We start from the raw sequence: 15,919 nt of genomic DNA, 5'->3' as shown, positions 1-15,919 counted from the left end.
ACATCTTTGGGAGAAGAAAAGGCTAAGGAGTGAACCCTGCACAACTTTGGAGTGTGGTCGCTAAGGCGGTTGGATGGTGCCTTGTAAATCTCTTTCTGGCAACTCCTGCAACCAAGCTGGTGTGAAACACATGGCTCTGCTTTCCTTTGGGCCCCACCAGCGAGGCCAAGAGGAGGGTCTTGTCGCCTGCGTAGCCCAGGACCTCCATACACACTGTCCAGACTTGTGCCCCCGGGAGGTCACTTCAGTGCTGCTACTGCAGCAGTTTGACTTCACCCCCAGAGGCGCACTCCATTGTCTCTCAAAACAGATGCCAACAACAATATATAGTAACATTTCCATTAGCACTTGTTGCTAAGATGCATCCTGATACTCAAAAGAGATTTTGTTGGAAGATGGGAATAAGGAGGTATGCCACTGGGAACTGAGAGTTGAAAATCTGATGGTTGCCCAGTCCATCCATTTTAACCAAGAAAGGTAAGGATGGGCATATACACTGCATATTAAAAAAAATATTGTTGCTGCCCACAGAATCTAACATTCTAGCTATGAAACAAATGTTCCATCAAATTAATGCAAGTAATAGACAATTCAGTCAAGTTGCAGAAACTCAGGACCTTGGTTGTAGTGTTGCATCCCTGCAGGCTACGGTTGGGTACAGTCTCTGTCTTTGGCTTCTGTCATATGCAGTAGTACAATAATAAGTATCATCCAGTTGTTTCAGTCTAGAGGTTCTTGTGCCATAAAGTAATCTATTTGCTGGTGTGACACAAGTGAAGTATTCGCAGCAACTGGCAGCTAAGCATTTGGTTTATTAAGGAAATATACTACTTTATTTTGCAGTTTAACTGAATACATTTAAAATGATAAAAGCACAATTACATACAGTTTTGCTAACCACCTAACAGAAGGCACTAAATAATAATTGCATAGACTTAATTTACAAGAATTAGCTTTCACAATAAAACATGAGAGCTTATTTACAGTATATTGACATATGGCATAACATCAATTAATGGCCACAACGGTGTTGGCTTTCTTGTTGCTAGCAGTTTGTAAGCAATGAAATTAAAGCCCTCCACCACCTTGGCCTATGGTGGAATTTGTCTCCAGTCCTCTGAGGATGCAAAATTCTGTTAATATGAATGGAATTATAAGACCCAAGACAACAATATGGCTTGGCTTTGCTAACCTGAAAAAGCAGCACTATTCTGACACATTAAAAAAGGGTTGTTGGGAGAAGTGTCCCCCAGGTGATTGTCTTAAGATACAGTAAACTAAGGATGAGGAGTCTGTGGCCCTCCAGAAGTTGCTGGACTTTAACTCTTGATCACTGGCAATAATGGCTGGGGCTTATGGGAGTCCAACAATATCAGGACTACAAACTCTCATCTCTGTAAGTACACAGAAAAAGCATATACACATATACAAAAGCTTATACTAACAAATAAATATTGCTCATCGGCGGACAATACTGAAATAAAATAAATTAGAAAAAAAGGTTATCAAATGTGCACTTTCTACTTTGAGCCTGGTTTCAAGTATATTAAAATTAAAGGTCTTCAAACAGCCCTTAGACAACAGCCCTTTAAATAGGCTGAAAATCATTTGCAATCCTCTCTTTAAAGGTAAGCTATACACAGACACACCCCAATTTCCTAAACAGGTATCACTTCATATAGGAAAACCACATACAGATAGCCTGCATGATTGTGTGTGGCAAATGAATGCACAGCAGTTTCACCATTTGTACACATATTGGTAAGATGATTGCTTCTCGCTATTTTGATTGCAATGGCTTCTCACTGAGTATGTGCAATGTGTAAATGTGGCAAAACAAGTATTTGTACAGGAACTATTGCAGTGAATCAGCTTTAAGACGGCAATTAAGCCTGGGCACACTTGCCTCGCAGTAAGTCCCACTACGGTCTTACTTCTGAGCAAACACGTAAGATTACACTGCACAAGAACAAAGCACACTATACAAAGAGGCACTTTAAAAAACAAGAACTGGTCTGTAAAGCTTCAAAAACTGCATTTGTTATGCAGGAAAGAACTCTTTTTGATTGTCATTTCAAAAGTAACAAAGAAATAAACATATAGTTGTGCACAAATCTGCAAATTAGGGAAATAATATGGTCAAGGCATGTCCATTATAGTAGTGCACTTTTTATTCTAGCTATCTATCGTCCTTTAATGCTGATTCCATCTAGGTATTTCGAACAAGAAGTCTCATCAGTTGGGGCCAGTTCACATCACTCCACATGTGGCAAACCATTCTTTTCCTGTCCAGATTAAAATATCATCTGCAGTGTCCAACAGGTGATACTAAACAAACCTCAAGTTGTTTAGTATGAAAGTACAATTTACACTCAAGCTGAACTAGTCACCTAAACCATTCATTATGGGCCTGGCACAAACTGGGCTGAAAAATGTGTCTAATGATAAAGCACAATAAAAGAGCAGCAAATGAGAAGTCATCACTTAGTGGAAGTTCACACAAAGTTGCTGTCACCAAGCAATGAATATGCAAGTGATGGCTTGCACGTGTGAAACAGCCAGCACAGATCAAGCACTCGAGTCTAGAAAACATGCACTTTACTTCTCAATATAAGTTGTTCACTCATTCTTCTGCGACTAGTGATTGAATGAGATACATACATGATACATGGCATAATTTATCCCTCAGTAGAGTAAAAAAAGGAGATAGAAAGATAGAAAGATAGAAAGATAGAAAGATAGATAGATAGATAGATAGATGGATAGATAGAGATATAAACAGCCCAGAGGAAGTAAAAAAATATATATAATCCATGACCAGCTCATTCCCATTTTGGTGCATTTTGCTTCTGGTGAAATTTGAAAACTGAAAAGGCCTATTTTGAAAAGGGAGAGCCCTTGTATCTCAGGGTTGGCAACATTTCTCGTCCTCATGACTGCAAAGAGGGAAAAAAGGGGTGGCAAACACTCCCAACATGGCCTGTGCTGCCAAACAAGTTTCATACCCGCTTTCGTAAGGTGTCTGTGCCACTATCATCACACTCTAATACTGAGATGAGCATAAAGCAATTACTGCTAGCATACTTTGTGCCTTTTCCTTCTGCCCTCCTGAAACGTTACTTCTGTATTCCTGGTTTAGAGCAGCTAGAAAGTCCTTTGTCCAAAGGAAAGACCTACATAGAAGGGGTTGTTACGGGAGTCCATGTAGAAGAAAGTCTAGCATGCACTGATGCATCGTATTGACTGTCGGCAACGTCTGTAGGGGTCCCACTGTCGTACAATGGAGATCCTGAGGAAGGGGTGGTGACAGAATGAGGGAGGGTGGGATAGTGGGCCGTGGAGCTGCGTAAAAACTGGGATCCTATCCCACTGGGCATCCCACTTGACTGTGACACAGGCGAGACGGTGCTGTTGCTGACAGACCACAGGTTGGGATACTGGCTGCAAGAGAAAGAAAAAGAGAGAGATTTCAGAATGCAAGCTTGACTTGGGGCCCCAGTACTGCCTCACGAACAGAATGTTGACCTTGGACACTCTCCAGTCACATGGGCATTGCATAGCCTTGGACAGTTTATTCTTCCAGCCTCCAAGCCCCAGGTGCAAAAGTGGGGATAGAAGATGTCACACTGGGTTCCAGCATCAGATAATTATGAATCCCTTCCTCCAACTTGATGGTGTATAATTTCTATATTATGCTACCGACACATTTGGCCATTCTGCAAAATGGAGAAATGTTACATAATTTGTTTGCTTGCACACAGTCCCTCTGGAATCCTGCTGGCAGCCATAGAACATAAAATATCTGACAGCTTTTAGAATGATATTTTCCCCATTTTTGGCAATTAGTATGCAGATTAGGCTCACAGCAGAATTTTAGGGTTCTTCAGCCGAATTGGGAAATCCTTCAAAGGGAAATAAAGCCCCACCTCATCAGAGGCCCTTAAGGCAAGTCCATAGGAAGGAGAAGTAGTTGCATCCCCCACTCCTTTAAAAAAACTAATTGTAACCCCTTTAGCCTCCTTGCAAGTCAGGGGCAGGGAACATGTTCGGGCCAGTGGGCTGGATTCCAAATACCCCAACACACACAGGCCATTTTGACAGGTGGGTGAGACACCCACCTGTTAATCACCTGACATCACAATGATGTCAACTGACTCAAAACAATAAACCAAATCTTTTGTGGGCGCAACTTACATCAAGTATGGGGCAGGTTGGCGTGGTTTGGAGAAAATGCCCTAATGGGCCTAACTGGGATGTGTGCTGGGCCTTATTAGGCTTTCAGGCCAGAGATTTCCCACTCCCACTATCAAGTGTTACTTTCTCAGCAGTTTTCCTAATGAAAAAGTCACATTCCATATTATAGAAATTTGATGGCTTCCTTGCTCAGGGAATACAGCCTACCTGGAGCTGGTTGGTGGACCGGTACTGTGACTCATAGGCAGCATGCTTGTTGGGGGTGGGACACCTAAACTGGACCAGTTGTCATGGGATTGGAGCATAGAAAGGCAGGCTGAAGAACTATCACCATATGCTGCTGTAAAGGAAAGCATCTGTATGAGAAGTGCAGCCCCTATTACAAATATATGCTCTAGAAATATTTATCTGGCAGTGGGTGGGAGAGTCAAAGTGATTTGTTTTCCTCCTTTGGTTTTGTTTGTGGACTATAGATGGAATTTTGCACAGACCAGTGTTTTGATTCAAATACCTGGTTCAGCAGGTAGATACCAAAGAAAGGACTTGACAGTGGGCACAGACAGTCTCTAACTGAGTGCCAGCATTGGTGTACGTCTGTGAAATAGGCATATACAAGACTCCCACAGAGAATGAACAATAAATGATATTAATAATAGGCTGTCACTGAGAAGTAAAACAAAAATCACTTGGCTCACACACACACATATAGCATTAATAAGCAATAAGGCAGAGTGAAGAATAAATCAAATCACTGCCTGCTACTTCTTGACAACAGTCATCAAGTGCACTATGAACAGAGTTTTGTCCATTCTGTATGTTCCTGTTGAAATTTGATCAACCAGTTGAGTTCCCACAATAACAAACCACCTGAGGCCAGTAATAATAAATAAAACTTACTTGGAGAATTGGTTCTATGAGTGTATGGATTCGGATAAGGGGCAGGGCGGTGATTCCTCAGGGATGAGTACCTTTCGCAACTGTGAGCAGGGGAGAGGGACAGAGGTGCTCCAAACTGTGGATGAGGATTGGCAGGAGGACACAGAGTCCCTGTTCCAGGAATCAGCCAGCCACCTACTGCAAGAAGAGGGGACATTTCACTAGACCAACACATAGCAGCAAGACCTGTCCAAGATGCAGTGAGGCCTTTGTGCGCAAATGAGGTCCCAGAGCACCAAGTAACTAAATCCTTATATTTACAGAGGAGCTACAAAAATGGCATCCTTGTTATAAGTTCTCCTCCCTCCCCCAACATCCAGGCTGCATTTCAAACATTCAATTATTGGTTTTAACTAGTTTCCTTTTACGACTCTGTATTTTATAATGTTGTAAGCTGCCCTGAATCCCAACTTGGGAGAAAGACAATATATTAAATAAATAAATAAATAAATAAATAAATAAATAAATAAATAAAAATTTAGAAATTGCCTCGCTTGTGATGTCATCAAACTGTGCATTCCACTTCCAGCAAGGGTAACATCACACTAAAATACCCAAAAACTTTACACTACTGCCAGCGTTCATAGATTTCAATGGGATTTCAGAGAGCCTCTTTCAGAATTTGTGAGATCCTTGGCCTAGTGTTTGCACTTTATTCATTTAGGGCAGTGAAACTGCACTAGCTGTTCTTCGGTATTTCCAGCTCCATGGATTTCAGTTCCATGGATATAAATGCTTCCATGAGACACACAGAATGCTTTCTTCCCTACATCAAAGATTATAGATACAGGCCTCTGCCATTAAAAGCAATGAAGAGTTTCAGTGACAACTTCAGTGGGATATGCACTGTTTGTAGGCATAGATTTACTTTTGGTCAAGGCATTATGAAATGTTCAAATTCTATCCTGGCTCAAGAAAGTAGTTGCCAGTGTAGGTTGGAATTTAATTAAGTTTTACTCAGAGCAGACCCACTGAAATGAATGAATGTGACTAAGTTAAGTCCATTAATTTCAGTGGGTCTACTCAGAGTAAAACTTAGTTGTGAATAAATACATCCCATATTATATTACTTAATTGTTCACAATCCCATTGTTCCCCAGTGTGCACTTTGGGGAAACTGGGTGCAGATTCTCCCTCAATGTTCAAGGAGGAGCAGAGGCAAAAAAAAAAAAAAAAAGTTGAGAACTATTACACTAATGGATCTCACTATAAGAACTGTTAAAAATAGACTATTGGTCTTTGTGATTAAATATACTGCACACAATTAGAAAAATGCAAAACCAGAAGATATCGGCAAAAGAAACAAAAGTAGCTACAATGTTTTGGGAAAGGGCACATTTACAAGTCAGCACTTTGACTTGTACTATATTTATTTAAAATATCCTTAGATACATAGCAAAAAAAGGTACCTGAGCAAAGGAGAACTGATTTTGGAGGCATACTATAAAATAATTTTCAGAAGAGAGCTTAGACATACATTGCGAATACCCTGACTGCTGACCATCGCCCACTTCATCCATCATGTCCTTGTGGTCACTTCTGCCAAAGAAATCATATTTTGTAGCCAAAAAAGATTAAATTCTTTGCAGAAATATGATTCATAAATGCAACTGAAAGCAGACAACAGATCTCACCTTTCTTTTGCATCAAGAAAAGCTTTGGCAAAGGGATTGTACTTAATTTTTAAAGCTGTTATCTAAAAAAAAACACACACAAACAAAACGTCTCAAATTGACATTTTTACACATTTTTTTCATGAAGTAGTCACACAACATTTCTACCAACTCCCCAGGGTAGCTCACAATGGTTTCTAGTAGGGAAATGGCTCAGAATGGAATTAACAAAACAGCAACTAAACAGCTCACACACTGCAACAGCATGCTTTGAAATCATTCTCTCCACCACAACCTCCCCCCACCCACTTTCCCTGATTTAAATGCCTGGTTTTATTATCCTGTTAAGGAAGTGCATAAGAGGGGGGGCGGTACACTAAAAACAGTTATAAAAAGTTTCAGGTTTCTAGGTAACACAACAGTGAAAAATACCTTAATCATGAATATCACGGTCATATTAAAAACAAAGTAGTTAACATCTTTTGAGTTATTAATTGAGCATACATAATATAACAGCAAAGAACTTGTATCACACCTTTATCAGTTGTTATTCAAGGAAACACAAAAAGTTAAAATTTCATATGTGGGAAACTGCAAGTGTTGCTTGCAGAATTAACAGAAGACTGGTCAACAATTTGGTTTCAGGCTCCTTAATTGCTCATTATGTGTTTCACATAATGTAGTATTTGAAACTTATCACTCACTGATATTTAACCATTGTGAAATCTATGTCCACCCCGCACAGACTGTTTTGGAAATTATTTGTGATGAAAGGGGTGCTTAGAGGCAAATACACATTTCCATCTTTGGAAATATATATATATTATTTTATATTCACCATTGAGGGCTTTTTATGAACTTGTTTTAAAAATTTCCTAAATAAGCAAATACATTTGGTGGGCTTGCCTTCCAACTTTTTTAGGAAATAATACTTCAGAGTTACTGCTGATCATGCAGTTTGATTAGTTGTACTACTTTGGTATCAGTTATGAAAATAACACTTTTCATAAAAAGTTGACCCAGAAACTGTAATGACAACAAATCCTGAATGTTCTCCTGAGTTTAATTGGATACTGAAAGCTAGAAATATAATAGTTAGATTAAACTTTAGCAACTGATTCAGACGCAACAGGCTAGACTGGTGGTTACTTATTACATTCTTAGAAAGAGGACACATATAAAGCAAGATTAACATTTATATAAACATACCCAAGCAACACTCTTTACCCTATTTTGGCAGCTAAGCAATCACATTATTTACATTCCTTTACACTACTCTAAATGAGAAACTGTGGGGTTTCACGTTAGGGCACAGGTTAAAGTTATACAGAAACATAAAATAATATCACATATTAGTCCATGGTGAAGCTACTCTTGATATTTCAATAGTTATTTTCTCACATTATGTAATCAAGTTTGGGATTTTCCAATACTCTTTTCAGCTGACAGGGTGGGGGGATGCAATCAAACATTTTAAAATATGGATTTTTACATCATCTCTCAATTTACAGCCTGTGAAAAGTTGTTTGGTGTTAACAGTATGCAATCTAGGTTCTCGTGAGTCAAACAATCTGTTTACAGGGAGTTTTTCAAAATGAGAATGTTTGATTATGCTGTCACCTTGAAACTATTTTCTGCAATAAATATCCTCAAAATCTTGCATGTATTGAAAATCTGTGAACATTTTATTATATTTTAGCCTGATTCATTGGCTCAGCACAACACATTAAATTTGATGAAGGTCTTAAACACATCTTTTTAAAAAACAAATTCCACATAGTTCAGGGGTGGGGGATTGGAAAAAAGTCCAAGAATTTTCTACAAAGGCGGCTCTTGTGTGAAGGCATAAGTTCAGAAACTACAGCAGTGTTGCTCTTCTTTGTCTGAATAAAATGATAATTTTAACTAAACAAGCTCATTTGACGTTCAACTGAAAATGCAGCAAAAGGGTTACTTTATACTAGAAGTGTGAAATAAACAAGTTGTATAGAATTATTTGTTCAGACCTCCATGTTATAAAGCCAACCCTTCCTTAGAGCTGCAAGGGACTTTGTGGGTCATCTAGTCCAATTCCCTCCAAGGCAGGAATATGCAGCTGTCCCTACTATGATTAAATATCTCTGGCTGATAGCTGCTCAAATCTTGTCTTCAAAACCTCTTTCCTTCAAACAAGGAAATACACAATACATAAATCTTACTCGGCTTAGTCTTCTTATACTTACAACATTTCTCCCAATTTACCTACCTTCCAGACACTCTGCTGCTTTTTAATTTGTCCAGTTCTCGGTGGAGATGAACAATTCTTGCATCTCTTTCACAGCATCCTTTTAAATTTTTTGTGCACAATCAACATTTCCCACTACCACCTTAGCATCCCCTTCCTTAATGCCACAAATTTGTCCTTTGGTGCATGAAAGAAGGAAAATCCATGCAGGGCTCATCCTCATTTTGCTCCTACCTCTTCATTTTGGTAAGCTGTCACAGCTATAAACTGGGTCTCCGGGAAAGAATGACTGGTGATCATTCGCTGAGGGCCACCAACTCTCACTATATGAATCCTAGGCTCATACTTGTGCAAGGAGTTCAACATGATCTGTCAATATAAGGAGAACAGTGGTCAGCACAGGCACAGCTGCAGAGAATGTTTGATATTACACTACTATATGGTGTGGGTTTTTCTTAAAGGATAATAAAGAGCAATTGACTAGTTTAAATATAAAAAAATGGGGGGGGGGAGAGACAGCCAAGCTTTGTATACAGCTAAGTGATACCCAGCATAAACTTACTGAAATAAATAGATGTGACTAATTTAAGTACCGCTACATTAATTTAAACAACCCTATGCAACCAAACTGTCTCAATCACAACCCTTATTTAAAATAATGGCCCAGTTCAAATGATCATATCTCAGTTTAATAAGATGAGATATTAACCAATATTTTGCCTGTGCATACAGTCTCAAGAGAGTTTTTTGAGGTTACATTTGTTAATCCTTCTTGTACTTGAAAGTCACACAAAGACTGGTTACTGTTATTCCAAAGTGGCAGACCAAAGACTAGAATGATCAGAGGCTAACTTTGCACTGGCTATCAACTAATTTCTGGGCTCAATTCAAAGTGCTAGTTTTGACCTTTAAAACTTTCAAATCCCATAACTCCAATACTTCAAGGATCCCCTGTCTCCACATGAACAGACCTGCACCCTGCAATTGTCATCTGTGTGCTTCTTCCACGGGTGGTCTGGAGGGTAGCAACACGAGAATGCCTGGTTGCCCACGTTTCCATCTTCCACAAATTTCTAGAAAGGTCTGAACTGGGCTTACATAGGTGCATAGGCATAGGGTCTCTTCAGACAAAGTTGTGGAAGTTGGAAGAGGGGACAGGCAGAAGGCCTGACCCCAATGTCCCCACACTGTGGTCACTGACTAGCTAGCAATAAATGAATGAAGGGGTAGCAATGAGTAACACTGCAGCCTGGGAACAGGGGTCAAACCATGACCCCTGATGTGAGGAGTGTTACACTTACACAGTGGCCCCACAGTTCTAGTCTATAAAATACAGACACAGAGAGACACACACAGATCCTCTTTCTGGAAACTGACAAATCTCTTCAGGAGGCTCAGAAAAATTGGTAGCCACTATTCTGTGATGTAGCTAGCATCTCCTACTGCCAAATTCTGGAAACCTGTTCATATAGTGCAGAAGAAGGGGAGACGCTCCTCCAACCTCTCAGTGCTGGACGTCTGCACGTCACTGTGTTGTAAACTGGAAATGAGAATAAGGCTGTAGCCTTAAGCACGCTTAGTTGAGGTTAACTCCAAGCAAATCAGCAGCGTTCTGTCCGCAGGGTGGGGAAAACGTGCTTAGAAAGGGCGCGCGAAGGTGCTGCATTTCGTTATTTCCCATTTCGCTTTTGAGGCGGGCAACCACATGAGGGAAGGCCGCCGGCCTCCCCGCAGAGGGGTCTTCCTCACCTGTCCGCCTCCGTTGAGCTTATTGGTGAGTTTGACCTTGCTGAAGGAAACGGGCGCCTTCATCCAGTGCGCGCCGAAGTTGGGCGAGTCCGGGTGGATGTAGACGCAGCTGGGGGCCTGCGGCTCGGGCTTGCCGCCGGGCACCCACTCGCCGTTCACGTACTTCCAGCGGTGGTTGTCGGCGGCCACGAAGTCCAGCAGGAAGGAGTACATGGCGTTGGGGTCGAGCCCGGACACGCTCGCCTTCAGCACGGGGAACATCCGCCTGCAGCAGGGAAGGAGACGCGAGGAGAGGCCCGGTAAGAGGAGGCGCGCCCTCCAGCTAGGCCTCGGGGCCCCGAGAGAAAGCGAGGAGCGGGGAAAGCCCGAGCCAAGGGAGCGCCCGGCTTCGCGGAGAGCAAGGCCTCCCTCGGGCTTCCCTTTCACACAGGTTCTTCAGGCCTCAATCCTCACTCAAGCCAAATAGGTCTGATTTCACCCCAACAGGACTAGGCTGTCGGGCTGCCGTTCCTACGCACGGCTGGAAGGAAGCCCCGTTGGGTTTTACTTCCAAGTAAACGTGCATGGGGTAAGGCTGGTCGACTCCCGCTGCCTTCCACTAAAGCTTAGTGAAATCTACGGGACGGAATCTGCCATACAGGCTCGCCGTCCATTAGGGACCCCAAGCCGCCTTATTTTGAAAGGAAGCGCCGGCATCCGTCCAATTCCTGGCGAATAAACAGTTTTAGGGACGAGGTGCAAATGTCTTTAGGAAATTACCACGGAGGTGTAAGCAGCCCATTGCCCTCAAACTATATGGAAGCCAATTCCATTGAAACGACTTGCGATTTGCATTTTGTTCCTCATTGCCTAGGTCCTTTGATTTCACTGAAATTCAATTGCGAGTAATGTGCACGCTTGTAAACAAGAAACGGGAGAAGTTTTTGTTTATGTTATTTCTCCGATTTGGTTTTTAACGGGCTTACGGTGACATATAATAGTAGTCTTTAAGGTGCCACAAGACCCTTTGTTGCTGTTGCTGCAAAGGACTAACAAAGGCTACGCCTCTGGAAATGATTGTAAAGCGTTGGATCCAGACCTTAGTTCCCCGCTTCACATAATCGTGATTTTCACAGTGGTTTCGGTGGGACCTAGGTCAGGTAGCTTAGACAGACTCCAACCCAGTAACCAAATACTAAACAATACCTTTGTGTAGGTTGATGGGAAATTCGCAGAATCAATAAACTGGAGGAGACAACATCACAGAGCAAATAGTCAGGGGTGGAAGGCAGTCGTTTTTAAAGACTGTCATAAAGCACTAGGGGCCAAGATCTGAAATCAGTAAAACATCTTACAGACAATAAGATGTAATGTGGTGTTGCTTTTATGTAAATATGTTTGGAGCAAGAGTATTGAAGACTCTTTTTAAAGGATTGTCTGGAACCAGTTGCTTAGGGTGATATTTAACTAGGCTTTGCTCAGGGTAGACCCACTGAAATTAATAGACATAATTGAGACATGTTCATTAATTTCAGTGAGTCTACTCAGAATAAAACTTAGCCGAAAACCATCCTTAGTTTTGCCTAGAATTCTCTGCGGGTTGAGGAAGTTTCCATTCCAAACTTACCATGCAAAACCTCCTGGTTTTGCACCTGAATTGTGGGGACCCTTTTCTGCCTTGCAGCAAACGCTCTGATGCAAATGGACGGAAGTTTGACTCATCGCAAGGTGTATTTTGCACAGGGGCAAAACGAGAGGGACGGCCGCCCAAAAGTGCTTGCACAATTCACCTTGAAAGCGCGCCACTGCAATGATAAGTACCTACACCTAAGGAGACTTTCCAAGAGCAGCCGCTACCTTAGAAACGAAGCTGAGCTGTCTAGGGCAAGTAATTGAAGAGTGAGGTGAATGAGAACCAAAGGCCCTCCCTGAAAAGCTCACCAGAACGGATTGCAAACTGAATTTGTATAGATCAACGGAGTAGTAGAGAGAAGGAACTATTAACGAAGCTTTAGAGGACACGGAAAAGGGCGATGGAAAAGAGAGAGGACATGTAGCAGAAGGGGAGGAAGCCAAGAGGAAGAGAAAGGCAGCCAGCAATGAGGTGTGCCCCACGGAAAACAACAGGAGGACACCGAGACGCGACAGCCTGGGAGGCATGTCCTCCATCCGTGATCTGAGCTACAGGAGGATTGGGAATAAATGCTATGAGTTTTTGCTCCTGTGGGGCAAGTCACTGGAAGCAGGGGGTGGATCATGTCCACCTGAGACGGCCCACCTCCACCTGCCTGCCTTTCTCCTACCTTCCGTTCTTGGTGACGATCATCTCGTTGGTGAGCTCCTTGAAGCGCAGCCACAGCTCGCTCTCCTCCAGGGTGACGCGCAGCTCCCTCTCGGTGGGGTCGCCCTTCTCGCTGCCCGCCTGCAGCTCATTCTCCACGGCGCTTAGCAGGTGATCCACCCGGTACTGCAGGCTCTTGCCGGAGCTGTCCGTGCTCGGAGAGGTCATCCTTCCTTCCCGCCCTGCCCGAGAGCCTCCTTACTGAGCTAGCTCCTCCAGGGTATCGGGATCCCACGCTCTCCACCTTGGAGGACCTGTCCAGGGTGACCCCGCTCCAAGTTGCAAATGGGGAGGGGAGTATAGACGAAGTTGCAGGGGGAGGAGGGATCCGCAGGTTGGGTGCGGAGGGGTTAATTCCACTTGACCTCTGACAGGCGCTCCTCGAAACTGCTCAAGCGGGGAGCAATTACGTGGCCCCCTATAAGTAGCTTCCTGGTGACATCACAATGCCGACAGGGGGCTCACCTGATTGGAGGACAGTCTCTTTGATGTGTCCGGCCCGCCCACCTGATTGGCTCCCTGCGGTCATATCAGAACGCTGCCCGCGCGGGGGGGAAGCCTGTGATGTTAATTGCAGCCAGTGGGATTAAACGCGGTATTTTATGTAAATTTGCCCCCAAATGTTTGCACCTCTATCAAAGCCGCCGGTGACTGGGGATGCTGCAGCCCCAGAGGAAATGGGCCATGTCAGCAAGAGCGCCATAACCGGGGAGCAGCATCCCCTTGGCCCGGCTTGGCAGCACCACCCACCCATCGGCAGATGCGCCGGGACCCTCCAGCAAAGAACAAGACGGCTTGGGGTCGAATAGTTGCGGCCAGACGTTGCCTCCACATTCAGACTTCCGTGCTTTCAGAACCCTTTTCAAACTCTTATCCCCAGTGGCTCGGTGTTAAAACCACATTTCTACGCATATCAATACGATTCGATTCAAAGAGCAAGTAAATGGAGCAGGGCGGCGGTGGAAATAACAAATGCCGTCCTCTATGGTCGGCAGAGTTTTCCTATTTCCATGACAATCCTATGCATGTTCACTCGAAATATGTGCCATTGTTTCTAACGGAGCTCACTCTGAGATATATGACAAGCAACCTTAGCTAGTCTACAGCTCAGGCCTTTCCTCATTAGTAGTAGATGGGTGTTCTTCTGCCTCTTTCTGGAAAACTGAAGCCACCCTCAACCAGCGACCTGCCTCACAGGTTTTGCTCTTGGGTTTCCTTTCCTCGTTGTATATAGGACTACGAAGAGGATTGGGCTGCAAGTTGAACGTGTTTGCTGCCACTGTCTCTTAGGCGTAGCATGACTGGCTGGGGTGGGCATTGGTTCCAGTCTGCTGGAGTGTGTGTGTGTGTGAAGTAGATGCCCAGAAGGGCGGTATGCCTGACGTGCATAGGAGTCAACTCCTAGGAGCCGAGGTCCCTATGCCCCATGGGCGTAGCCAAGGGGGCGGGGGCAGCTGCTCCCCTAAATCAAGTAAATCAATAAAAAGCTTCTGCCCCCCTAACATGAAGCCTGCCCCACTTAACATAAATCCTGGCTACGCCCATGCTTCGGAGTTGGGGGGGGGGCAAAATTGAGCCCCCCCCCCCAAGTTGGTGGGGATTGCCATTCAAATAGTTTGTGTGCGGCCGCATCTTATGATTGATTATATGGGGAGGGGCTTACCTCCCCCCCCTGCTGCCATGTAAACTCAAGGAAGGGAAGAAGTGGACAATTTCCCACCCTTTCCTACCAATGATAGGTCGAATTATATGTTCTATTTTAACTCAGAAACAAAGTATCTGCGGCTAATTATGGTGACTTCCGCGGGCGATGGTTCTTTGAAAGCTCAGACACCGCTGGAGAGAAGAGAGACAGGGACCTGGCCGTATCCTCAAATTAATGGTGGTGGTAAAACGCAGGAGGTGGGACTGGGTCTGCAGCATCCCCGGGGGCAGAATTGTGCCTTGGGACTAACACTGGAGTAAACAGGCCTGGCTGCAACCCGAGAGAGAGAGAGAATGAATTTTATGTTGCGAACCGCCTGAAATTTACGGATGAAAGGCGGTATACAAATTTAATTAATGTTAAGATGAAAGGGCCAGCGTGGCATCGTGGTTAGAATGTCGCATTGGGACCTGGGAGACTGGGGTTCGAGTCCCCTCCATGTCATGATGCTCCCTGGGTGATACTGGGCCAGACACTGCCTCTCAGCACAACCTACCCCACAGGGTTGTTGTGGGGATTAAAGGATTCATTGAGCAGGAGCAGCACCAGGTACAGCCCCTTGGAGGGAAATATGAATTAACCCCCCCCCCCACCTACGCCTGCGCCTGAGGAAGTGCCATAGAAAGATGTGGCCCCCAGCGCAGCGCTTTGGCCGAGCAGGGCTCCCTACTTCAGGTCGCTGCGCGGCTCCCGTTTTGCGAGAGGCTCCTTGATTTCCATGAGGCTCCCCGACCCATTTCCTGCCCATTGTGCCCTCCCGCTCCCGCCCCACCTTCCCCGCAGAGATTCCCACAGCAGAGCCATAAAACGTCTCCCTTCCTGGGAAGCCCCGATCGCCAAGGAGCCGTCGTGGGACTCGCCCGCGCCGCAGTTCCCCTTTGTGCGCGCAGACGGCGGAAAAAACCCCGACGGCAAAGGCAGCAAGAGCCCGTCGGAAAGGGGCCGCCTTGGTCGGAAGACGCAGCACATAACGGCGCGGGGTTCCTTTTAGGCAGGCTGGACAGCAGGTCGCAACTCTGCCAGGGGCAGCGCCACCGCATTTCTTAGACATCACCGTCCATCATTCACCGGTTATTCTAATGCAATCTACACATGCCCAAAGCTTGAAGCTTTGGGCATATGTAGATTGCATTAGATGATCGGTGTTCGCGTTACCCCAGGAACGCTCCTGGTCCTGA

At 44.3% G+C, this 15,919-nt stretch overlaps 1 protein-coding gene across 2 annotated transcripts; it reads right to left on the bottom strand.

The window, feature by feature from the left end:
- Positions 1 to 810: 810 nt before the first annotated feature.
- On the bottom strand, positions 811 to 13,703 carry TBXT (T-box transcription factor T). 2 transcript variants are annotated; one of them, XM_083434217.1, is made up of 8 exons: positions 12,999 to 13,703; positions 10,717 to 10,981; positions 9,202 to 9,336; positions 6,765 to 6,826; positions 6,608 to 6,669; positions 5,092 to 5,268; positions 4,402 to 4,531; positions 811 to 3,441 (listed from the first exon to the last, which is right to left on the bottom strand). In XM_083434217.1, the coding sequence occupies exons 1-8, from the start codon at positions 13,202 to 13,204 to the stop codon at positions 3,174 to 3,176; spliced, it is 1,305 nt and encodes a 434-aa protein (XP_083290343.1). In that variant the 5' UTR covers positions 13,205 to 13,703; the 3' UTR covers positions 811 to 3,173. The 2 variants fall into 2 exon arrangements, with proteins under 2 accessions (XP_083290343.1, XP_083290342.1); XM_083434216.1 differs by having other exon boundaries at positions 4,402 to 4,534; positions 12,999 to 13,636.
- Positions 13,704 to 15,919: the final 2,216 nt, after the last annotated feature.

The sequence above is a fragment of the Podarcis tiliguerta genome (genome assembly GCF_965153285.1).
Source record: "Podarcis tiliguerta genome assembly, chromosome: 3".
Classification (NCBI taxonomy): domain Eukaryota; kingdom Metazoa; phylum Chordata; class Lepidosauria; order Squamata; family Lacertidae; genus Podarcis; species Podarcis tiliguerta.
Note: the sequence above shows the minus strand (reverse complement) of the source record. Positions and strands in the feature narration are given on the sequence as shown.

Coding starts and splice junctions, on each gene's coding strand:
- TBXT (XM_083434216.1), bottom strand. CDS start 13,204: ATGACCTCTCCGAGCACGGACAGCTCCGGCAAGAGCCTGCAGTACCGG. Junction 10,982..12,998: donor ATCGTCACCAAGAACGGAAG/GTAGGAGAAAGG, acceptor TCCCTGCTGCAG/GCGGATGTTCCCCGTGCTGA. Junction 6,670..6,764: donor TTTCTTGATGCAAAAGAAAG/GTGAGATCTGTT, acceptor TTTCTTTGGCAG/AAGTGACCACAAGGACATGA.